At 38.7% G+C, this 25,349-nt stretch overlaps 2 protein-coding genes across 4 annotated transcripts in view; both read right to left on the bottom strand.

Moving 5' to 3' along the window:
• The window catches only part of LOC133632323 (gastrula zinc finger protein XlCGF17.1-like), a 293,261-nt gene extending 272,073 nt beyond the window's left edge, over positions 1–21,188 (bottom strand). For both annotated transcript variants that reach the window (XM_062024700.1, XM_062024699.1), the window contains exon 1: positions 21,099–21,188. In XM_062024700.1, coding sequence (XP_061880684.1) covers positions 21,099–21,171 — 73 coding nt within the window. In that variant the 5' untranslated portion in view covers positions 21,172–21,188. The remainder of the gene's footprint in view (positions 1–21,098) is intronic.
• Positions 1–21,568, bottom strand: part of LOC133632307 (gastrula zinc finger protein XlCGF17.1-like) — a 607,858-nt gene extending 586,290 nt beyond the window's left edge. For both annotated transcript variants that reach the window (XM_062024675.1, XM_062024676.1), the window contains exon 1: positions 21,399–21,568. In XM_062024675.1, coding sequence (XP_061880659.1) covers positions 21,399–21,513 — 115 coding nt within the window. In that variant the 5' untranslated portion in view covers positions 21,514–21,568. The remainder of the gene's footprint in view (positions 1–21,398) is intronic.
• Between the last annotated feature and the right edge of the window lie 3,781 nt (positions 21,569–25,349).

Here is a 25,349-nt window from a genome sequence, read left to right on the forward strand (position 1 = left end):
ATCATCCCTAGGAGTCAGTCAAGCTAGAACTAACAAGCGCCAGGCTGGAAAATTCCTGCACATATATAATTTCTTGTGGATTTACACACAACTCGCAATGTTTTTTCTGTAGTGACTGTACCAGATGTGAACATGCATTCTACTGAGGTGGCAAATAATGACGCGTTCAATCTATCGCAGCACCAAGCAAACAATGTGAAAATCCCCATCATATCAATAATATATTATTTAAATTATTTAAGGCGCACTACACAAAACAAACATAACATTTTAATATCACTACTATGGATAACATTAACAAAAAATCCTCAAAACAGCCCACTACCTATAATATGGGCTTTTTAAACATCAGATCATTGTTTCCCAAAACGTTATTACCGTACTTTCCGGACTGTAAGGCGCACTTAAAAACCTTTTTTTCCCTCAAAAGTCGACAGTGCGCCTTATAACCCGGTTATATGAATTGTTCCTTCTTAACGAGGCATCTCCCCCTAATTATACAAATGCTTATATTGCCCGTCCCCTTAAAAGGGGTGGAGGGGTCGCACTAATATACAATGAAAACCTTAAAGGCCTACTGAAATGATTTTTTTTTATTTAAACGGGGATAGCAGATCTATTCTATGTGTCATACTTGATCATTTCGCGATATTGCCATATTTTTGCTGAAAGGATTTAGTATAGAACAACGACGATAAAGATTGCAACTTTTGGTATCTGATAAAAAAAAAGGCTTGCACCTACCGGAAGTAGCGTGACGTAGTCAGTTGAACATATACGCAAAGTTCCCTATTGTTTACAATGATGGCCGCATGAAGTGAGAGAGATTCGGACCGAGAAAGCGACAATTTCCCCATTAATTTGAGCGAGGATGAAAGATTTGTGGATGAGTAAAGTGCAAGTGAAGGACTAGTGGGGAGTTGAAGCTATTCAGATAGGGAAGATGCTGTGAGAGCCGGGGGTGACCTGATATTCAGCTGGGAATGACTACAACAGTAAATAAACACAAGACTTATATATACTCTATTAGCCACAACACAACCAGGCTTATATTTAATATGCCACAAATTAATCCTGCATAAAAACACCTGCGTGTTTGTTATGCTAGCTCCTAGCTCCTCTGCTAGCTCCTAGCTCCATAGAACACGCCAATACAATTCAAACACCTGATCAACACACACAATCACTCAGCCCAAAAGACCGTTCATCTAACCCAAGGTTCATAAAGCTTATATATTTTTAAAAAGTTACGTACGTGACGCGCACGTACGGTACGGTACGTGTTATGCTAGCTCCTAGCTCCTCTGCTAGCTCCTAGCTCCATAGAACACGCCAATACAATTCAAACACCTGATCAACACACACAATCACTCAGCCCAAAAGACCGTTCACCTAACCCAAGGTTCATAAAGCTTATATATTTTTAAAAAGTTACGTACGTGACGCGCACGTACGGTACGTGTTATGCTAGCTCCTAGCTCCTCTGCTAGCTCCTAGCTCCATAGAACACGCCAATACAATTCAAACACATGATCAACACACACAATCACTCAGCCCAAAAGACCGTTCACCTAACCCAAGGTTCATAAAGCTTATATATTTTAAAAAAGTTACGTACATACGCAAAAAAAAGCCAAAGCTGCATACTCACAGTAGCACGTCTGCGTCTTTGTCATCCAAATCAAAGTAATCCTGGTAAGAGTCTGTGTTGTCCCAGTTCTCTACAGGCGTCTGTGTATCCAAGTCAAAAGTCCTCCTGGTTAGAGTCTCTGTTATCCGAGTTCTTCCATCTTGACTGCAAATTTCGGGAATGTAAACAAAGAAGCGCCGGTTGTGTACTGTTGTGGCTGACTACGTTCGAAAAATACGTCCATTTCGCACTGACAACTTTCTTCTTTGCTTGCGCGGCTTCCTTCTCCATAATGCAATGAACATGATTGAAACAGATTCACGAACACAGATGTCCAGAATACTGTGGAATTATGAAATGAAAACAGAGCTTTTTCGTATTGGCTTCAATGTGGAAGGCATACCCGTGTTCGCCGGTCTACGTCACGCGCATACGTCATCCTCAGAGGCGTTTCGAACCGGAAGTTTAGCGGCAAATTTAAAATGTCACTTTATAAGTTAACTCGGCCGTATTGGCATGTGTTATAATGTTAAGATTTCATCATTGATATATAAACTATCAGACTGCGTGGTCGGTAGTAGTGGGTTTCAGTAGGCCTTTAACCTTACCCCTAACCTAAGTAATAATTTTATAAATAATTTTAGGTGCTTACTATGGGGTCTGTCACGCCGCTACCTCTCTACCCAGCTGTTATCTACCGCCCCCCTGGGCCCTATTCATACTTTATCAGTGAAATTTCAGAGTTTGTCGCTGATCTAGTGACGCACGCAGATAATATAATTATAATGGGGGATTTTAATATCCATTTGAATACTCCATCAGACCCTCCGTGTGTGGCGCTCCACACTATAATTGATAGCTGTGGTCTTACACAAATAATATATCAATCCACGCATCACAACGGTAATACGTTAGATGGAGTCCTTGTCCGGAGTGTCACCACCTCCCAAATTATGATACTCCTGTACACTAAAGAAATGTCCGATCATTACCTTATAAAATTCAAAGTTCTGACTCATTGTCAACAAGCTACAAAGAACCATTGCTTTAGCAGGTGCAAAATTAATGCTGTCACAACTATGACTCTTGCTTGCCTACCGCCTTCGGTAATGGTGCCATTTCCAAATTATGTGGGCTCTATCGATAACCTCACTAACAACTTTAACGATACCCTGCGCGACACCATTGATAGTATAGCACCGCTAAAGCTAAAAAAGGCCCGTAAAAGACATACCCCCTGGTTTACAGAAGAAACTAGAGGTCTTAAACTATCATGTAGAAAGCTGGAACGCAAATGGCGTGCGACTAAACTTGAGGTTTTCCATTAAGCATGGAGTGATAGTTTACTAACTTATAAAGGCATGCTTACCTTAGCTATAGCTAATTACTGCTCCAATCTCATCCGCCTCAATAAAAATGATACTAAATATTTGTTCAGTACAGTAGCATCGCTAACCCAACAAGGGACTCCTCCCAGTAGCTCCACCCACTCGGCATACGACTTTATGAATTTCGTTTATAAGAATATCTAACTCATTAGAAAGCAGATTAAAGACAACACGTCCCAGCTGCAACTGGGTTCTATTAACACAGATACAAATGTATTTACGATGGATTTTGCACGCGAAAATAGTCTCTCTCTTTTTGATGAAATAGCATTAGAGGAACTACTGCGGCGTGTAAATGGGATAAAACAAACAACATGTTTACTTGACCCACTTCCTGAGAAACTTATTAAGGAGCTGTTTGTAATATTAGGGCCATCAGTGCTAAATATTATAAACTTATCACTTTCCTCTGGCACTGTTCCCTTAGCATTCAAAAAAGCGGTTATTCATCCTCTGCTCAAAAGACCTAACCTCGATCCTGACCTCATGGTAAACTACCGGCCGGTGTCCCACATTCCCTTTATCTCGAAAATCCTTTCGGGTCTCCCTATGTCTAACATTGAAAGATTACAGTTGGTACAAAATGTGGATGCTAGACTTTTGACAAGAACAAGACAGTTTGATCATATTACACCTATGCTGTATATGCTGTATGTATATATATATATATATATATACATATATATATATATATATATATATATATATATATATATGTATATATATATATATATATATATAAACTATACTGGCTCACCTGCACTGGCTTCCTGTGCACTTTAGATGTGACTTTAAGGTTTTACTACTTACGTATAAAATACTACACGGTCTAGCTCCATCCTATCTTGCTGATTGTATTGTACCATAAGTCCCGGCAAGAAATCTGCGTTGTAAGAACTCCGGCTTATTAGTGATTCCCAAAGCCCAAAAAACAGTCTGCGGGCTATAGAGCAGTTTCTATTTGCGCTCCAGTACTCTGGAATCCCCTCCCGGTAACAGTTAGAGATGCTACCTCAGTAGAAACATTTAAGTCCCATCTTAAAACTCATTTGTAAACGCTCGCTTTTAAATAGACCCCCCTTTTAGACCAGTTGATCTGCCCTCTCTTTTCTGCTCTGCCCCCCTCTCCTGCAAGGAGAGGTTATTAGGTGACCCCAGATGAGGCACTAGCTGTTCCAAGGACCCGGGGTGGACCACTCATCTGTGCATCAGTTGGGGACGTCTCTGCGCTGCTGACTTGTCTCCATTCAAGATGATCTCCTGCTGGCCCCACTATGGACTGGACTCTCACACTATTAACTAGATCCACTATGGACTGGACTCTCACACTATTAACTAGATCCACTATGGACTGGACTCTCACACTATTAACAAGATCCACTATGGACTGGATTCTCACACTATTAACTAGATCCACTATGGACTGGACTCTCACACTATTAACTAGATCCACTATGGACTGGATTCTCACACTATTAACTAGATCCACTATGGACTGGATTCTCACACTATTAACTAGATCCACTATGGACTGGATTCTCACACTATTAACTAGATCCACTATGGACTGGACTCTCACACTATTAACTAGATCCACTATGGACTGGACTCTCACACTATTAACTAGATCAGGGGTCACCAACGCGGTGCCCGCGGGCACCAGGTCGCCCGTAAGGACCAGATAAGTCGCCCGCGGGCCTGTTCTAAAAAAAAAAAAAAAATTTTTTTTTTTTTTTTTTAAATTAAATCTACATAGAAAAAACACAAGATACACTTTCAATCAGTGCATCAACCCAAACAACCTCCCCCATGCACACTCATCCACACCCACTCACACAAAAGGGGTTATTTCTTTCTGCTACCAATATTCTGGTTCCCACAACATAGACAACACATCTGCAAGGGACACAGTCCCTGAAGCACACATGATTGTATAGGCTGCTGGTCCACTAACATTTTCATTAATTACTATTTTTTATGTAATTATTTTTATATTGTTTTACTTTCTTTTTTATCCAAGAAAAGGTTTTTTATTTATTTATCTTATTTTATTTTTTAAAAAAGGGCCTTATCTTCACCAGACCAGGTTGTCAATGAAATTAGATTTGTTTAAAGGGTTTTTTAAACCAGGCCCAGTCCAGATAATGTCCAAGTCGGACTCAGCAACACACACCTTCATTCATGTACACAGAAAAAAATTAGGGAACACAACAGATTGCATATAATTTATAAACAAAATTACATTTTCAAAATAAGCATTTATGTACAGTCCAGATTATGTCCAGGTCACTCAAATTAGGGAACACAACAACAGATATCATATAATCTATAAACATTATACTTTCAAAATAAGCCTTTGAGGACTTCTCATCTTTTGTTTAATGTTTTTTGGCATCATTATCGTTTTCAACCATGTAACTTACTAAAATTAGAAAATACTGAATAAATGTTTTAAAGAAAGTAATACTAAGTGAATATCTGTTTTTGGCCTTAGAAATAAACATTTTACCGAGTACTATAATTAAATTGACCAAATCATGATTGTCAATGAACTCTCCTAAAATAACAGAAACCACATTAAGCTTCATAAACACACCAATCCTTAAACACATTTTTTCAACTTCCACCCAAAACAAAGACACAATATGACAATACCAAAACAAATGCAGGGTGGATTCAGGCTCCTGACAACAAAATCGGCAATCATCTGACTCTGTCATATTCCATAATTTTAACATTTTCCCTGTGGGTAAGAAGTTATAAATAATTTCAATTTGAAAATAACGATTTTGCACATCGATAGTGGTTTTATAGATTAGTTTGAATATGGCATCCCATGGCAACGGGCAGTCAAAAAAGTCCTCCCATTTTCCATTTGTGTTGTATGAGGCAGCCTTCAAAGATTTCTTTATTAAGTAAAAATTATATATTTTTCTATTTATTTGAGTTCCTTATTGCCAACTAGAATTTCTTATTAGAGGTTTACAAACTAATAATTTAGTAGTTCCATAATTAATTATGTTGTTTCCATCTTTTCCCAATTACTCCAGTTAGTTGATAAAATGAAAAGCTTGAGCAAGCATCACCATACATAGCTCTAAATTCATCATACTTCATAATTTTACCATTCTCATTGATGATATCATTGACAAAAATGATTCCTCTTTCAAACATATTTTTCCAAAAGAAAGGCTTTCCATCTATTACAATATTAGAGTTCATCCATATTAACTGCTGCAAAATATCGTCTCTTTTTTCTGGCAACTAAAATTCAAAACACCATTATGAGTGGATTGTTTCCTTTATGAACCCTGCCATGTTTCCCAGCAGACTCTCTGGGAGGGGATCACTTGTAAAAAAGGATACAATTTCTTTTGATACAGTACATGTTTTTTGTCCAACAGGACATTTGTGTACCACTCAATGTTTAAATACATCTTTGGAACAATTGATGCTTTTAAAGACAGACACATAGCTTCAAGGTTGAGAAGTTTCAGGCCCCCATATTCATACTCTTTGTACAAAACCTTTCTTTTAATCTTTTCTGGTTTGCCGTTCCAGACAAAATCGAAGACCCTCCGCTCATAAATCTTAAAAAAGTTTTGTGATGGAGCTGGTAATGACAAAAACTAATAAATAAATTGAGGAATAATTAACGAGTTGGCAATAGACATTTTACCATACAAGGTTAGAGAATTTCCCTTTCCATAATTGCATAATTTTGTCCAGCTTTCTTAGTCGATTATCATAATTTACTGAGCCTAGATCTTCCAGATTTTCTGGGACAACAACACCAAGTATGTTAACTCGTCCATCTGTCCACAAAACAGGCACTTTGCATTCCATTCGAAAGGACGTTCCCTTTAGATTTTCGATCCTTAACATTTTACATTTATCATAATTAAGCTTAAGGCCAGATTGCTGTGAAAATATGTCCAAAAGATTAAGAAGGTTCCGCAAACAATTAGGAAAATCTTATCTTTGTGAATCAGCCTTTTCTGACATGAACTTCATCAAGAACAAACACAGAACACGCCTCACTGATGCACATGTGCAAGACTCACTCAGAGTTGCAGTGTCAAGTTACACACCAGAGTACAACACACTAGTTAACAGCATGCAATGCTAGGCTTCCCACTAACTGACAAAGAAACAGATAACAGATTTGGTGTCCAGTTCAAAGTGTGACATGATTTAAAAATTTGAGAGTTTATTTTGTGTTTTACATGAGTTATTATTTGTACAAACATGGTGCAAAGTAATTCATGATTTGTTAAAAAATGTTAGTGGCTAGCTAGTTAAAATGGGATATTGTGATTTCACAAGACTGTCTTAGAAGTGATCATTTGAAAATGTTCAATTTGAAAAATGTGCACTTAGAGAAAATATAAAAATAAAGTGTTGCATATTGATATTTATCTGTTTCTATATATATTTATTGTGAGAAATCATTAAGATGATCAGTGTTTCCACAAAGATAAATATCATTAATTATTAATAATAACAGAGTTAAAGGTAAATTGAGCAAATTGGCTACTTCTGGCAATTTATTTAAGTGTGTATCTAACTGGTAGCCCTTCGCATTAATCAGTACCCAAGAAGTAGCTCTTGGTTTCAAAAAGGTTGGTGACCCCTGCAATAGACTATTGTATCGTGACTCAAGTACCGTGATACATAGTTTATCATGAAGTCCTTTCCAATACCTCGTCTAGGGCTGGACAATTATGGCAAAACATAATAATAACGATTATTTTGAGGGATTTTGTAATCACGATAACTAAATTATTTATTAATTTGATAATGTAAAAACAGCATCACCAAAACTCAATTTTAAATATAATCTAAAAGAACAACCAGATATACATTAGGCGAAGTTGGTAGAGTGGCCGTGCCAGCAATCGGAGGGTTGCTGGTTACTGGGGTTCAATCCCCACCTTCTACCATCCTAGTCACGCCTGTTGTGTCCTTGGGCAAGACACTTCACCCTTGCTCCTGATGGCTGCTGGTTAGCGCCTTGCATGGCAGTTCCAGCCATCAGTGTGTGAATGTGTGTGTGAATGTGGAAATAGTGTCAAAGCGCTTTGAGTACCTTGAAGGTAGAAAAGCACTATACAAGTATAACCCATTTATCATTTATAACAAATAAATAGCACATAAAATAAAAATCATAGTAACAATAAATTAAAATGACTATAGCAATATGAAAAACTAATTTAATTCAAGTTTTCTGTTTTAATTTTTCTGAATTCCGTTTCTTGAATATTCGTGTCACACCCTTAGTGAAAGTTGTCTTTTCGAATTCGGGGCTTTGTTTAATTTCAGGCACTATTTTAACATAAACTATCTGTTATTAAAACATATCATACCATACCACCACCAAAGGAATTCAATACAACTTTTTTAGAAAAACAAGAAAATAAGAACTAGAAATAAATACAAATATTTAAAGAGGCTCAGATGTTTGTAACTTGCTGTCAGTTACATTTTTCAAACCAAAAATATGACAAAAACACTACCAGCTATCTTATTTGACCATTAGTGTTTGAACAAAGCATACATTTGTTATTTTCTTGTTATTTATGACCTCCAATCCTCTGCACGTTGATGTAGACATGTGGTCCAGTCTTCTCTTCACATCTCTTACTCTTCCCCAACATCTCTTCTTTCACATCATTATTTTCTTTACACAAGCGCTTGTTTTGCTCTTCCACTTTCTTCATTTGACTTTTGCATTCTTTCATCTCCTCTGATGTGAACTCCACTGCCTTCTTCAAGCTAACAATCATGGCGGCTCTTTCTTTACATTCTTCAACAAGGTCAGCTAATTTCGATTTTAAAGGCTTGAAATAGCTTTCAAATGACAAAACTTCAAGTCACTCACCTTCATCTTTCGTCTTTATCTCCGTTGGTGATTTGCTGGAAGTTGGTGGCGCTGATTCTCTTTCATGTTCTCTTTTAGCGGACGTCGCCATCTTAGCATAGCAGTAGTCGTCCATCTTCTATCACGTCTTCAATCTTCACTTCAGATATCGCTCCAAACTCAATGCACGTTTCGTGGCTTTGGAAAATACCAATTGAGATATTTGTTGCTATATTTGCTGTGAATCATATGACTTTAAGATCGTGAATTCGAAGAATCTCCGAACAACCATAGCATGCGGTCTTCGTCTTTTTGCTTGGCTTCACGTACATTTGCGCATGCGCTAAAACCAGCAACTTCCGTTTCCTACTCCACAGCAGTTGTTTTTCAAAACAAAGGCATTTTATTCTTGTTTTAAAACAATTTTAGCAAAAGTATCTAACATCAAACAATGGACAACTTCTGTTTGAAAATAAAAAATATATATATACAAGCACGTGCACAGACTTTTTCCATGGCTGTTGTTCAAACCAGAAAAAGGGCAGACATCGAAAACAAATCCTACATTTAAATACTACAAGAAACAGAAATATTTTCAACTTACTTAGTTGTTTTAGTTAAAAATCTTTAAAAAAGTCAAATGATTACTCTGAATAAAGAAGAAAAGCACTAAGAGTGTAGATCTCCACCAGGACCAATCCTATTGTTCACGTGCAACTAAATTGTGTGCCATCTCATGTGTATCATGTGCTGCTATGACAATAAACTTCCATGAATCCTGTAAAACACCAGACAGTTAGTGTAGCTCCTTTCGATACACAGCAACACAGGAAAGTTCCTTTTTTGTAAAACGGGCGTTTATTGACTCCTTCTTGCTGTACACACCATCCACGCCAACACGCCGTGAGAACTTACAAAATACAGTACAATACAGTACATCAGACTTTGATTTCACATCAATAAACACTCAGAAAGAAATTAAAGGCCTACTGAAATGATTTTTTTAAATTTAAACGGGAATAGCAGATCCATTCTATGTGTCATACTTGATCATTTCGCGATATTGCCATATTTTTGCTGAAAGGATTTAGTAGAGAAAATCGACGATAAAGTTCGCAACTTTTGCTCGCTGATAAGAAAAAGCCTTGCCTGTACCGGAAGTAGCGTGACGTCACAGGAGCTAGTATTCCTCACAATTCCCCGTTGTTTACAATGGAGCGAGAGAGATTCGGACCGAGAAAGTGATGATTACCCCATTAATTTGAGCGAGGATGAAAGATTCGTAGATGAGGAACGTTACAGTGAAGGACTTGAGAGGCAGTGATGGACGTATCTTTTTTCGCTCTGACCGTAACTTAGGTACAAGCTGGCTCATTGGATTCCACACTCTCCTTTTTCTATTGTGGATCACGGACGTTTCAGCCGGATATTTTAAATGTCACTTTATAAGTTAACCCGGCCGTATTGGCATGTGTTGCAATGTTAAGATTTCATCATTGATATATAAACTATCAGACTGCGTGGTCGGTAGTAGTGGCTTTCAGTAGGCCTTTAAATGACAAATATACAATACCTCGTTGGCTGCTTTTAACAAAAAGAGGTTCTAATAATCACTTGCTTGAAGTGTTGCACAAATCATGGAATACACTTCAATGTTTGGAGGAGCTGAAGACAACGTGCTCAAGCACCCTCCCCTCTTGCATGTTCTGCCTTGTTTACAGTCCGTGGGGTCGCAGCATCACAACAATCCTTCCGCTTTGCAACACAATTAACACAATCCATTTACATTTTGCTCAGGAGATTTTACAATCACACATTTTCTAATAATATTTTATAACTCTGCACAGGGGCGTCACTAGCTTTTAAGGACAGGGGGGGCTTAGCCCCCAGGAGATGCACAGGATGCGAACGAACGTAGCGCACGAGCACAAAACTTCACAAACGGCTAACAAAGACTTAGAAATTATTCATTGTTATTATTATTATTTCAGTGGGTTTATTTTCAATGTGTGTTCAGTACAACAACAAACATGGGTTTGCACAGTGACATTTTGTTTTCATCATCAACAAGAAACAATGACTTGCATGATCCTTCAAGATACACTGAAACACAATGAAAGTCATGGCATTAGCCTCTATGTTATTCATTCACAACTTAGAGGCTAATGCCACCACTTTCGCTCATAATACAATAATTGTTTGTTCCCAAATATTTTGAAGTTGCACAGATTACATTTTGGGCACATATGTGACTAAAATGGTTGTAAATTCAAGCCCTGGAAATATTACATAATTACTTGAATTAAAGTAATATTTGATCGGGATAATTTGGCTTATATATAATATATATATATATATATATATATATATATATATATATATATATATATATATATATATATATATATATATATATATATATATATATATATATATATATATATTATGGCAAGCCGTTAAGGAAATTAAATATATATGGAAGTCTGAATAGAAATGAGAAACGTTTATATATACTGTAAATAAGAAAGACTTAGAGTCCGTCTGCTGATCTGAAAAAGAGCCAAAGCTGTCAAAGAGCTGAGGGACCATCTTCAAAGTGCAATGCTGAAACAAATAATGCAAACAATAAAATGTAACTTCCAGGGCTTGAGATTAACGTAGTCCCGTGGTGCACGGGACGAAATTAAATGCTCCCCGGGACGATGGCTTTTAACCATTTTTTTTCTTTTTCTTTTTATGTATTTATTCATTTTACATTTTATATTAAATGTCTTGGTTTTTACACCCTCTGAAAATCCTATGAAATGTTTAACAAGCCATCCTATAATAATACAACAGCTATTAATGTAACAATACAATAAAACAAATATATTTAATGATGTTTTTTTTCATTATTTTGACAATAGGCTAATGTATAATACACACAAAACTTAAAAACTAAATTATTTACAATTGCAGACACAAGGTTCTTGTTCTGCAGTGCTGTGTGCTAATGTGCTTCGTACACCTGCAGGACCGCAAGCAAGGTCGCAGAGAAAATGTGGACTGGATTTGAGTGATGTGGGCATTTTCTATATGAACAAGTCCAAGGACCGCAAGCAAGGTCACAGAGAAAATGCGGACTGGATTTTGAGTGATGTGGGCATTTTCTATATGAACAAGTGGAATGGATTGGATACCGACGCACTAAAGAGGCTCTCCACCTTACGCTATGAAGTGAGGGGAAACTGAGTGAATAATGACAGGTTATATGATTATTTATTTAAACTCATATTCGGGCCACTTTATAATGAATATGTCGGCATGTATTTGCAAAAAAAATCGAGAAAAAAAAATGTGATTTTTTATTTTTTTAACACCAAATTATTTAGGGGGGCTTACGAACATTTTAGGGGGGCTTGAGCCCCCCTAAAATAGGCCTAACAACGCCAATGACTCTGCATAATTAACTTGTTTATTAATATTTATTTATTTATGACACATATTTAAAGCATGCAAACTCTCTCAGCAACAGCTACACTCCCACCAAATCACTCATTGACCTGAAATGTGGGATTTTTCCTTTTTATCAAAACCAGTTTCAAGTAGAGATGTATTATCGGCCGATAAATTCTTTAAAATGTAATATCGGAAATTATCGGTATCGGTTTCAAAAAGTTAAATGTATGACTTTTTAAAACTCCGCTGTACGGAGCGGTACACGGACGTAGGGAGAAGTACAGAGCAGTTGCGTCTCCCAGTCAGCAGCCCCTCCCCTCTCCCACACACAACACAGGAGTTGACGACTGCAGCATGAGAGGTTTACTGGCGACGCTTGATGACCTCATCAAACCGCCGCGAGCGGAGCATAACAACAACAAGAGTGTGTTGTTGCCGGTGCTGTAGCCGTGGCTAACAAGTGAGCTTGCTCGGTGACTGACTCGACTGATTCAATTATTATTCAATTATTTACATTATTTAATCTCCGGGGGGTGGGATGTGGAGGGGGGGTTAGGTTTGGTTGATATCAGCACTTCAGTCATCAACAATTGCATTATCTGAGAAATAGACATAGAAACAGTGTAGGTCTGACTTCGTAGGATATGTACAGCGAGCAGTGACGTCATCGCTGCCTGTGCAATGCCTTCCTGCGCCGGTCTAAACGAACACTGTGATTAATCATCATTCATTTATGGTAACGCAAAATATTATTTTTAGGACCCGTTTACACCAAGTAGGTTATCAAGGGTAAATCCCACCTAACCTTATCCTTGCACACACACACACAATGCCACCGTTTAAGACCCTCCCCGCCTCCGTCAGCCGGCGTAACGAGACCTAATGCGCACGCGCGGAATATGCACACGTCACAGTTTTAACTCCAGTGTTGCTTTGTGTGCAAGTTCTTAAATGTAACTTATCTTAACAATATCCAGTGTTGTGGTATTTCAATTAACTGGAATCCAGTGTGCTTTGGGGCCCTATTGTAGTGAATCACACATTGGAAAGTTATCTTCTCGTCCGAGAAGTGTTGTATCCCAAATAACTGCAATCGCTTTCTCTTAAGGTATTCATGTGTGATTTCCACAAGTGTCTGTACATGTAGAAGAAGGAGAAACACGGGCATGTCTGGATGACTCGCCTCCATATTTCCAGTGGTTAGCTCCGAGTTACGAAACCGCTTTATTATGAAGCTGGCTGTGGTGCGTTCTTTCTGACATCACTTCCTGTGTGGGGTGCGTCTTTCTGGCGTCACTTCCTGTGTGGGGCGCGGTCTATCTGGCGTCACTTCCTCTCCGAAGTCAGTTTCTAAACGATCAATGAGTCCATACAAAGCTAAGAGCCGGAGATTCAAGAAATACACGGCACCTTACCCGTGTAAAAAATTGTCCGAGGAGGGGATGTCACGGCCCGGACACACACCAGTGCACAATCATCTGTGAGCTGCGCTGACACACCTCCAAGAGCGCTCGCGCGCGTGTAACCCCGGCTGCTGCGGCCAGCTGCTTTCCACTGCACTGATGAGAGGGACGCCTACTTAAACCACCGCTACCAGAGATCCAGTGCCAGAACGTAGAGACCTGTACATCGTACCGTAAGCTCGTCTCAAACTCCCTAGTTGCCTTTTTCAAAGCCTGATCTCTGTGTTTTCCCTGCGTAATTGTCCTGTCCTTCCTCGCCTCGCAGTTCCTTGTGTGCGTCCCTGAGTCAAGCTGTGTGTCTTGTGCTCCTGGATCTTCCCTGTCTTCCTCGTGCTTCCTGGTTCTCCACTCCTCGCTTGCCCCCGGACTACGACGATTCGCTCCTGCCTCACGACCACTCTTCCGCCCCCGGACAACCCTGCCTGTCTAGCCCTTGTCTGACAGCACCGCTCCTCTCAACACACCTCCAACATTTACAGTAAAACACATAGTCCGACACCCATTTCCTGTTGGTTACATACACATTATATTGTATATAATATATAGTTATATAATATAATATTATATATTCAATAATATAATATTCAATAATATAATATATATATATATATATATATATATATATATATATATATATATATATATATATATATATATATATATATATATATATATATATATATATATATGTATATATATATATATATATATATATATGTATGTACATATATATATATATATATATATGTATGTACATATATATATATATATATATATATATACATAAATATATATAAATATATACACATACATATACATAAATATATACACATACATATACATGTATATATACACATACATATACATATATATATACACATACATATATATATATATATACACATACATATACATATATATATACACATACATATATATATATATATATATATATATACATATACATATATATATACATATACATATATATATACACATACATATATATATATATATATATATATATATATATATATATATATATATATATATATATATATATATATATATATATATATATATATATATATATATATATATATATATATATATATATATATATATATATATATGTATATATTTCCTTTAATAAAGACTGTGTACCTCTTGCTTGGTATACTTACTCGCCCGGGAACAACTATTTGCTTGCCTAACAGAATTGAAATTGCGACACCCAATGGACACATTTAGAACAGCAGTTTCTGTCATATAAAAATGCAGCTGACTTTTACTCTTAACAAACTAATCTCACGGGCCGGATTGAACCTGTTATGCCCGAATGTCGAGGGAGGTGGGGGTTGGGTTTTGGGTGTTGGGGGTTAATTGTTCATATGTCTCTGATTTGCACATCAATCAGTTTGAGGAGTAAAATTTGGCCCTTTTTGGGATTGATTAATTGAGAAGTTTATTGACATCTTAAAGAATTGAATCCATGTAATTATTTAAAAAGGCAAATTGATGGCACAAAAAGCCAAAAGGCTTGTTTCCATTGTGGTCCATTGTGGGAACTGTTACCCAGCATCACTTATGCGTCAACGTCAGTTTTGATACATCTCAACTTTGCAGTGAAAAAGAGTGTAGTGCAGGTTTTTGGGCGTGCACAAACTTGACACATGAGGCCCCAGGTCCCTGGACTGAAGAAGGAGTAACCAAGCACTTGAAGCATCATCTATCTCAGTGGTTCTCAACCTTTTTTCAGTGATGTACCCCCTGTGAAAATTGTTTTAATTCAAGTACCCCCTAATCAGAGCAAAGCATTTTTGGTTAAAAAAAAGAGATAAAGAAGTAAAATACAGCACTATGTCATCAGTTTCTGATTTATTAAATTGTATAACAGTGCAAAATATTGCTCATTTGTTGTGGTCTTTCTTGAACTATTTGGAAAAAAACATAAAAATAACTAAACTTGTTAAAAAATAAACAAGTGATTCAATTATAAATAAAGATTTCTACACATAGAAGTAATCATCATTTAAAGTGCCCTCTTTGGGGATTGTAATAGAGATCCATCTGGATTCATGAACTTACCTACTCAGTGGCCTAGTGGTTAGAGTGTCCGCCCTGAGATCGGTAGGTTGTGAGTTCAAACCCCGGCCGAGTCATACCAAAGACTACAAAAATGGGACCCATTACCTCCCTGCTTGGCACTCAGCATCAAGGGTTGGAATTGGGGGTTAAATCACCATAAATGATTCCCGGGCGCGGCACCGCTGCTGCCCACTGCTCCCCTCACCTCCCAGGGGGTGAACAAGGGGATGGGTCAAATGCAGAGGACAAATTTCACCACACCTAGTGTGTATGTGACAATCATTGGTACTTTAACTTTAACTTTAATTCTAAACTTTTTTCACAAAAAAAGAATTCTTTAACATCAACATTTATGGAACATGTCCACAAAAAAGCTAGCTGTCAACACTGAATATTGCATTGTTGCATTTCTTTTCACAGTTCTTTGACAGACATTTAAAAAAAAATCTCACGTACCCCTTGGCATACCTTGAAGTACCCCCAGGGGTACGCGTAAACCCATTTGAGAACCACTGATCTATCTTATTGTTCAGGAAGGTTTCAGATACAGAGAAGACATGGGGTCATGAGTGGATAAGATTATGCTCCAAATAATCCAAGTTTGTATGAATACCTCAGATATTTGTGAAAGAAGCAGTGAGGAGGTCCTGGGTAGGGTGGATGTCACCACATATGAGCAACATACCACAAACTAAACAGCTAATTGGTTATTTTCCCTTGTGTGTTCTTATGTGTTTAACTGCGTCTACATTATGTGTGAACCTTTTACAGCACACTGAACAACTAAATGGTTTTCCTCCAGCGTGTGTTCTCATGTGTCGACACAAAGAGCTGTTATGAGGAAAGCTTTTACCACAAACTGAACAGTAAAATTTGTTTTCTTCTGTGTGTGTTCTCATGTGTTGAGTCAAAGAGCCATTTTGAGAAAAGCTGTTGCCACAAACTGAACAATTAAATGGTTTTTCACCAGTGTGTGTTCTCATGTGTTGAGTCAGATCGCTATTTTGAGATAAGCTTTTACCACAAACTGAACAATTAATTGTTTTTTCTCCTGTGTGTAATCTCATGTGTCGAGTCAAATCGCTATTTTGAGAAAAGCTTTTACCACAAACTGAACAATTAAATGGTTTTTCACCTGTGTGTGTTCTCATGTGTTGAGTCAAAGAGCTATTTTGAGAAAAGCTTTTGCCACAAACTGAACAATTACATGTTTTTTCTCCTGTGTGTGTTCTCATGTGTTCAGTCAAACCATAATTTCGAAAAAAGCTTTTGCCACAAACTGAACAACTAAATGGTTTTTCACCTGTGTGTGTTCTCATGTGTCGAGTCAAGAGAAAATTTCGAGAAAATACTTTGCCACAAACTGAACAATTAAATGTTTTTTCACCTGTGTGTGTTCTCATGTGTTGAGTCAAATGGCTATTTCGAGAAAAACCTACGCCGCAAACTGAACACTTAAATGTTTTTTCTCCTGTGTGTGTTCTCATGTGTTCAGTCAAACCATAATTTCGAAAAAAGCTTTTGCCACAAACTGAACAACTAAATGGTTTTTCACCTGTGTGTGTTCTCATGTGTTGAGTCAAACTGCTCTTTTTAGTAAAACCTTCAGCACAAACTGAGCAGCTCAAACATGTTTTACCTCTCTTCTTTGTAGAGCATTCAGAGTATTTGTTGTCAGTGTGAGTCCTCATATCACCTTCACAGTCTGTATCACTGCTCAAAGGTTCTTCAACCTCGTCTTCAGCCTCACTATCTGATAGTGGAGCTAAGAGGTTGTCTACTTGTGGTTTCTCTTCATCATCTTCAGTCTTCACAGAGAGAATACTCAGTGGAAACTTGGTGTAATCAGCTTCCTCTCGTCCTAGAAGACACTCTCCCTCCTGAGTGATGCAGAGTTCCTCCTCTTCCTTTTTAATGCAGGGTGGTTGTGGAGTCTCCTGCTTCAAAGTGGAGCTCCCCCCTAACTGAGGGGAAACTTCTTCTGGATTACCGATCAGCTGCTGGACGTCTGCAAGACACAAACAACAAAAACACACTTTCTTCTATGTACTGTATGTGTGTGTAGTAGGGTTGTACAGTATACTGCTACTAATAAAGTATCGTGGTACTAATCAATTGAAATCGGTACTATACCACCTTTGAAAAGTACCGGTACCGTTCTTTCACCTGAATGCCGCTGTGTGGCGGTGACTACAGAGCCGAGGCACATGATGTTGAGTGTGTCAAAACGCACACACAAAGTGCATACAAGCAATAACATGGTGGAGAGGAAGAAAGGCAACAAAGGACAATTCTACTGGTTAATAAAGAGGGTGCGTGAAGTGTAAATAGTGACAGGTTGTAGAACATGTTTAAATGCAGTAATGGTTTGAACTAAAGAGCTGAAAAGCTCTAGAAAGGCCAGTGCAGGGGTCTCTAAACTTTTTGACTCGAGGGCCACATTTGGCTAAAAAAATTTGGCCGAGGGCTTTTCAAATATATATATTTGGCCATTGATATATAATATATATATATATATATATATATATATATATATATATATATATATATATATATATATATATATATATATATATATATATATATATATATAGGCGCAGCCAGGGTGTTGAGAGGATCCGGTTTGGTGGCTGCAGGATTAGGTCTCTGCTTTTTGCAGATGATGTGGTCCTGATGGCTTCATCTGGCCAGGATCTTCAGCTCTCACTGGATCTGTTCGCAGCCGAGTGTGAAGCGACTGGGATGAGAATCAGCACCTCCAAGTCCGAGTCCATGGTTCTCGCCCGGAAAAGGGTGGAGTGCCATCTCCGGGTTGGGGAGGAGATCTTGACCCAAGGGGAGGAGTTCAAGTACCTCGGAGTCTTGTTCACGGTGCGGTGTCTTCAGTAATGCGGACGTGTTGAAGAAGGAGTTGAGCCAGAAGGCAAAGATCTCAATTTACCGGTCGATCTACGTTCCCATCCTCACCTATGGTCATGAGCTTTGGATTATGACCGAAAGGACAAGATCACGGGTACAAGTGACCGAAATGAGTTTCCTCCGCCGGGTGGCGGGGCTCTCCCTTAGAGATAGGGTGAGAAGCTCTGCCATCTGTGAAGAACTCAAAGTAAAGCCACATGGAGAGGAACCAGATGAGGTGGTTCGGGCATCTGGTCAGGATGCCACCCAAACGCCTCCCTAGGGAGGTGTTTAGGGCACATCCTACCGGTAGGAGGCCACGGGGAAGACCCAGGACACGTTGGGAGTCTCCTGGCTGGCCTGGGAACGCCTCGGGATCCCCCGGGAGGAGCTGGACAAAGTGGCTGGGGAGAGGGAAGTCTGGGCTTCTCTGCTTAGGCTGCTGTTTCCGCGACCTGACCACGGATAAGCGGAAGAAGATGGATGGGTGGGACGACGTGGCTCGGCTGGTAGAGCGGCTGTGCCAGCAACTTGAGGGTTTCCGGTTTGATCCCCAGCTTCCGCCATCTGAGTCCCGTCCGTTGTGTCCCTGAGCAAGACCTTGCTCCTGATGGGTCATGGTTAGCGCCTTGCATGGCAGCTCCAGCCATCAGTGTGTGAATGTGTGTGTGAATGTGGAAATAGTGTCAAAGCGCTTTGAGTACCTTGAAGGTAGACAAGCACTATACAAGTATAACCCATTTACCATTTAATATATATACACATATTATATTTATATATACCGGCCGGCGACAGCCTGACGCCAGATGAAGTCAACTAAAATAGTACTTCATCAATTAGTTGAAGTTTAAAACTACAGGGTGTATTAAAGGCCTACTGAAATGATTTTTTTTTATTTAAACGGGGATAGCAGATCTATTCTATGTGTCATACTTGATCATTTCGCGGTATTGCCATATTTTTGCTGAAAGGATTTAGTATAGAACAACGACGATAAAGATTGCAACTTTTGGTATCTGATAAAAAAAAGGCTTGCCCCTACCGGAAGTAGTGTGACGTAGTCAGTTGAACATATACGCAAAGTTCCCTATTGTTTACAATGATGGCCGCATGAAGTGAGAGAGATTCGGACCGAGAAAGCGACAATTTCCCCATTAATTTGAGCGAGGATGAAAGATTTGTGGATGAGTAAAGTGCAAGTGAAGGACTAGTGGGGAGTTGAAGCGATTCAGATAGGGAAGATGCTGTGAGAGCCGGGGGTGACCTGATATTCAGCTGGGAATGACTACAACAGTAAATAAACACAAGACATATATTTACTCTATTAGCCACAACACAACCAGGCTTATATTTAATATGCCACAAATTAATCCTGCATAAAAACACCTACGTGTTTGTTATGCTAGCTCCTAGCTCCTCTGCTAGCTCCTAGCTCCATAGAACACGCCAATACAATTCAAACACCTGATCAACACACACAATCACTCAGCCCAAAAGACCGTTCACCTAACCCAAGGTTCATAAAGCTTATATATTTTTAAAAAGTTACGTACATACGCAAAAAAAAAGTTGCGCACATTCGGTCAAGCGATCAAATGTTTAGAAGCCAAAGCTGCATACTCACGGTAGCACGTCTGCGTCTTTGTCATCCAAATCAAAGTAATCCTGGTAAGAGTCTGTGTTGTCCCAGTTCTCTACAGGCGTCTGTGTATCGAAGTCAAAAGTCCTCCTGGTTAGAGTCTCTGTTATCCGAGTTCTTCCATCTTGACTGCATCTTTCGGGAATGTAAACAAAGAAGCGCCGGCTGTGTACTGTTGTTGCTGACTTCATTCTAAAAATACGTCCGTTTCGCACCGACAACTTTCTTCTTTGCTTGCTCAGCTTCTTTCTCCATAATGCAATGAACATAATTGCAACAGATTCACGAACACAGATGTCCAGAATACTGTGGAATTATGAAATGAAAACAGAGCTTTTTCGTATTGGCTTCAATGTGGAAGGCATACCCGTGTTCCCCGGGCTACGTCACGCGCATACGTCATCTTCAGAGGCGTTTCGAACCGGAAGTTTAGCGGCAAATTTAAAATGTCACTTTATAAGTTAACCCGGCCGTATTGGCATGTGTTGCAATGTTAAGATTTCATCATTGATATATAAACTATCAGACTGCGTGGTCGGTAGTAGTGGGTTTCAGTAGGCCTTTAAGTGTTTACTTTCTACAATATTCTAACAAGGCGCATAACAAGAATGCAAATTATTTACATTTTCTTTAGTAACTTTGAACTTCCCAATCAAAAGTTGACAGTAATGAAATGATTCTTGTTCTTTATGACCTCCAATCCTCTGCAGGTTGATGTAGACATGTGGTCCAGTCTTCTCTTCACATCTCTTACTCTTCCCCAACATCTCTTCTTTCACATCATTATTTTCTTTACACAAGCGATTTATTTGCTCTTCCACTTTCTTCATTTGACTTTTGCATTCTTTCATCTCCTCTGATGTGAACTCCACTGCCTTCTTCAAGCTAACAATCATGGCGGCTCTTTCTTTACATTCAAATCGGGCAATTTCTCATCAACACTCATTCCAGGACTTGAAGTAACTTTAAAATGACGAAACTTCAAGTCACTCACCTTCATCTTCCGTCTTTATCTCCGTTGGTGATTTGCTGGAAGTTGGTGGCGCTGATTCTCTTTCATGTTCTCTTTTAGCGGACGTCGCCATCTTAGCATAGCAGTAGTCGTCCATCTTCTATCACGTCTTCAATCTTCACTTCAGATATCGCTACAAACTCAATGCACGTTTCGTGGCTTTGGAAAATACCAATTAAAATATTTTTTTGCTATATTTGCAGTGAATCATATGACTTTAAGATCGTGAATTCGAAGAATCGCCGAACAACCATAGCATGCGGTCTTCGTCTTTTTTACTTGGCTTCAAGTAGATTTGCGCATGCGCTAGAAGCCAGCAACTTCCGTTTCCTACTCCACAACAGTGGTTTTTCAAAATAAAGGCATTTAATCTTGTTTTAAAACAATGGTTGGCAAAAGTATCTAACATCAAATAATGGACAAATACAGTTTCAAAATAAAAAATATATATATACAAGCACATGCACAGACTTTTTCCATGGCTGTTGTTCAAACCAGAAAAAGGGCAAACATTGAAGAAGAAAAATCCTACATTTTAAATACTACAATTAAGAAACAGAAATATTTTTCAACCCACTTAGTTGTTTTAGTTAAAAACCTTTAGAAAGTCAAATGATTACTCTGAATAAAGAAGAAAAGCACTAAGAGTGTAGATCTCCACCAGGACCAATCCTATTGTTCACGTGCTACTAAATTGTGTGCCATCTCATGTGTATCATGTGCTGGTATCAATCAATCAATCAATCAATCAATGTTTATTTATATAACCCTAAATCACAAGTGTCTCAAAGGGCTGCACAAGCCACAATGACATCCTCGGCTCAGAGCCCACATCAGGGCAAGGAAAAACTCACAACCCAGTGGGACGTCGATGTGAATGACTATGAGAAACCTTGGAGAGGACCGCAGATGTGGGTGACCCTCCCCCCGCCCCCCTTCTCTAGGGGAGACCGGATACAATGGACGTCTAGTATAATATTGTGACACATAATAGTGAAAGTCCAGTCCATAGTGGGGCCAGCAGGAGACCATCCCGAGCGGAGACAGGTCAGCAGCGCAGAGATGTCCCCAACCGATGCACAGGCGAGCGGTCCACCCCGGGTCCCGACTCTGGAGTCTATTTAAAGGCTAGAGTATACAAATGAGTTTTAAGATGGGACTTAAATGCTTCTACTGAGGTAGCATCTCTAACTGTTACCGGGAGGGCATTCCATAGTACTGGAGCCCCAATAGAAAATGCTTTATAGCCCGCAGACTTTTTTTGGGCTCTGGGAATCACTAATAAGCCGGAGTTCTTACAACGCAGATTTCTTGCCGGGACATATGGTACAATACAATCAGCAAGATACGTGTAGTATTTTATACATACGTAGTAAAACCTTAAAGTCACATCTTAAGTGCACAGGAAGCCAGTGCAGGTGAGCCAAGTTTGGGGGTCACCCAAACAATTTTGTGGAATAGCCTTCATTTCTAAGAACAAGAATAGACTGTCGAGTTTCAGATGAAAGTTCTCTTTTTCTGGCCATTTTGAGCGTTTAATTGACCCCACAAATGTGATGCTCCAGAAACTCAATCTGCTCAAAGGAAGGTCAGTTTTGTAGCTTCTGTAACGAGCTAAACTGTTTTCAGATGTGTGAACATGATTGCACAAGGGTTTTCTAATCATCAATTAGCCTTCTGAGCCAATGAGCAAACACATTGTACCATTAGAACACTGGAGTGATAGTTGCTGGAAATGGGCCTCTATACACCTATGTAGATATTGCACCAAAAACCAGACATTTGCAGCTAGAATAGTCATTTACCACATTAGCAATGTATAGAGTGTATTTCTTTAAAGTTAAGACTAGTTTAAAGTTATCTTCATTGAAAAATAACGACATTTTAATGTGACCCCAAACATTTGAACGGTAGTATATATATATATATATATATATATATATATATATATATATATATATATATATATATATATATATATATATATATATATATATATATATATATGTACAAAGTATATAAAGGTATATACAGTATAGGCGTAATATGATCAAACTTTCTTGTTCTTGTCAAAAGTCTAGCAGCCGCATTTTGTACCAACAGTAATCTTTTAATGCTAGACATAGGGAGACCCGAAAATAAAGCGTTACAGTAATCGAGACGAGATGTAACGAACGCATGAATAATGATTTCAGCGTCGCTGGTGGACAAAATGGAACGAATTTTAGCGATATTACGGAGATGAAAGAAGGCCGTTTTAGTAACACTCTTAATGTGTGACTCAAACGAGAGAGTTGGGTGGAAGATAATACCCAGATTCTTTACCGAGTCGCCTTGTGTAATTGTTTGGTTGTCAAATGTTAAGGTGGTATTATTAAATAGATGTCGGTGTCTAGCAGGACCGATAATCAGCATTTCCGTTTTCTTAGCGTTGAGTTGCAAAAAGTTAGCGGACATCCATTGTTTAATTTCATTAAGACACGCCTCCAGCTGACTACAATCCGGCGTGTTGGTCAGCTTTAGGGGCATGTAGAGTTGAGTGTCATCAGCATAACAGTGAAAGCTAACACCGTATTTGCGTATGATGTCACCTAGCGGCAGCATGCAAATACTAAAGAGTGCAGGGCCAAGAACCGAACCCTGGGGAACTCCACACGTTACCTTAACATAGTCCGAGGTCACATTGTTATGGGAGACACACTGCATCCTGTCAGTAAGATAAGAGTTAAACCAAGACAAGGCTAAGTCTGATGTACCAATACGCGTTTTGATACGCTCTAATAAAATATTATTATCGACTGTATCGAAAGCAGTGCTAAGATCAAGAATCAGCAACATAGATGACGCATCAGAATCCATCGTTAGCAATAGATCATTAGTCATTTTTGCGAGGGCTGTCTCCGTAGAGTGATTTGCCCTGAAACCGGATTGAAAAGCGGATATTCATCCTCTGCTGAAAAGACCTAACCTCGATCCTGACCTCATGGTAAACTACCGACCGGTGTCCCACCTTCCGTTTATTTAGAAAATCCTCAAAAAAATTGTTGCACAGCAGCTAAATGAACACTTAGCGTCTAACAATCTCAGAGATTGTTAGACGCTAAGTGTTCATTTAGCTGCTGTGCAACAATTTTTTTGAGGATTTTCTAAATAATCTCAGAGATTGTTAGACGCTAAGTGTTCATTTAGCTGCTGTGCAACAATTTTTTTGAGGATTTTCTAAATAAACGGAAGGTGGGACACCGTCCGGTAGTTTACCATGAGGTCAGGATCGAGGTTAGGTCTTTTCAGCAGAGGATGAATATCCGCTTTTTTGAATGCTAGAGGAACAGTGCCAGAGGAAAGTGATAAGTTTATAATATTTAGCACTGATGGACCTAATAATACAAAAAGCTCCTTAATAAGTTTCGCAGGAAGTGGGTCAAGTAAACATGTTGTTTGTTTTATCCCATTTACACGTAGCAAATCTCCTAATGTTATTTCATCAAAAAGAGAGAGACTATTTCGGAGGGCAGTATCCATCGTATATACAGTCGTATCTGTTAATAGAACCCAGTTGCAGCTGGGGCGCGTTGTCTTTAATCTCCTTTCTAATGAGTTTGATTTTCTTATTAAATAAATTATATGACAATAAACTTCCATGAATCCTGTAAAACACCAGACAGTTAGTAATATGGTTTCACATAAACATGTTGGTGAAACTGCTCATTTCTACCTAGCGATAGGTGGCTCTAACTGTAGTGCTAATCACTCACCAGCAGAAAGCCCTCATCACACTGCTAATCAATAACTACCATCTTAGACACTTAACATCACTAATCGCCAGTTAACAGCTATCATGCTAAATGTCAACTATCTTAAATGCAAACATGAAAACAAGACACATTAACGTCTTTCCCCATTACAAACATCATAACACAATCTAAACTTATA

This window comes from Entelurus aequoreus, linkage group LG17 (assembly GCF_033978785.1).
Source record: "Entelurus aequoreus isolate RoL-2023_Sb linkage group LG17, RoL_Eaeq_v1.1, whole genome shotgun sequence".
Classification (NCBI taxonomy): domain Eukaryota; kingdom Metazoa; phylum Chordata; class Actinopteri; order Syngnathiformes; family Syngnathidae; genus Entelurus; species Entelurus aequoreus.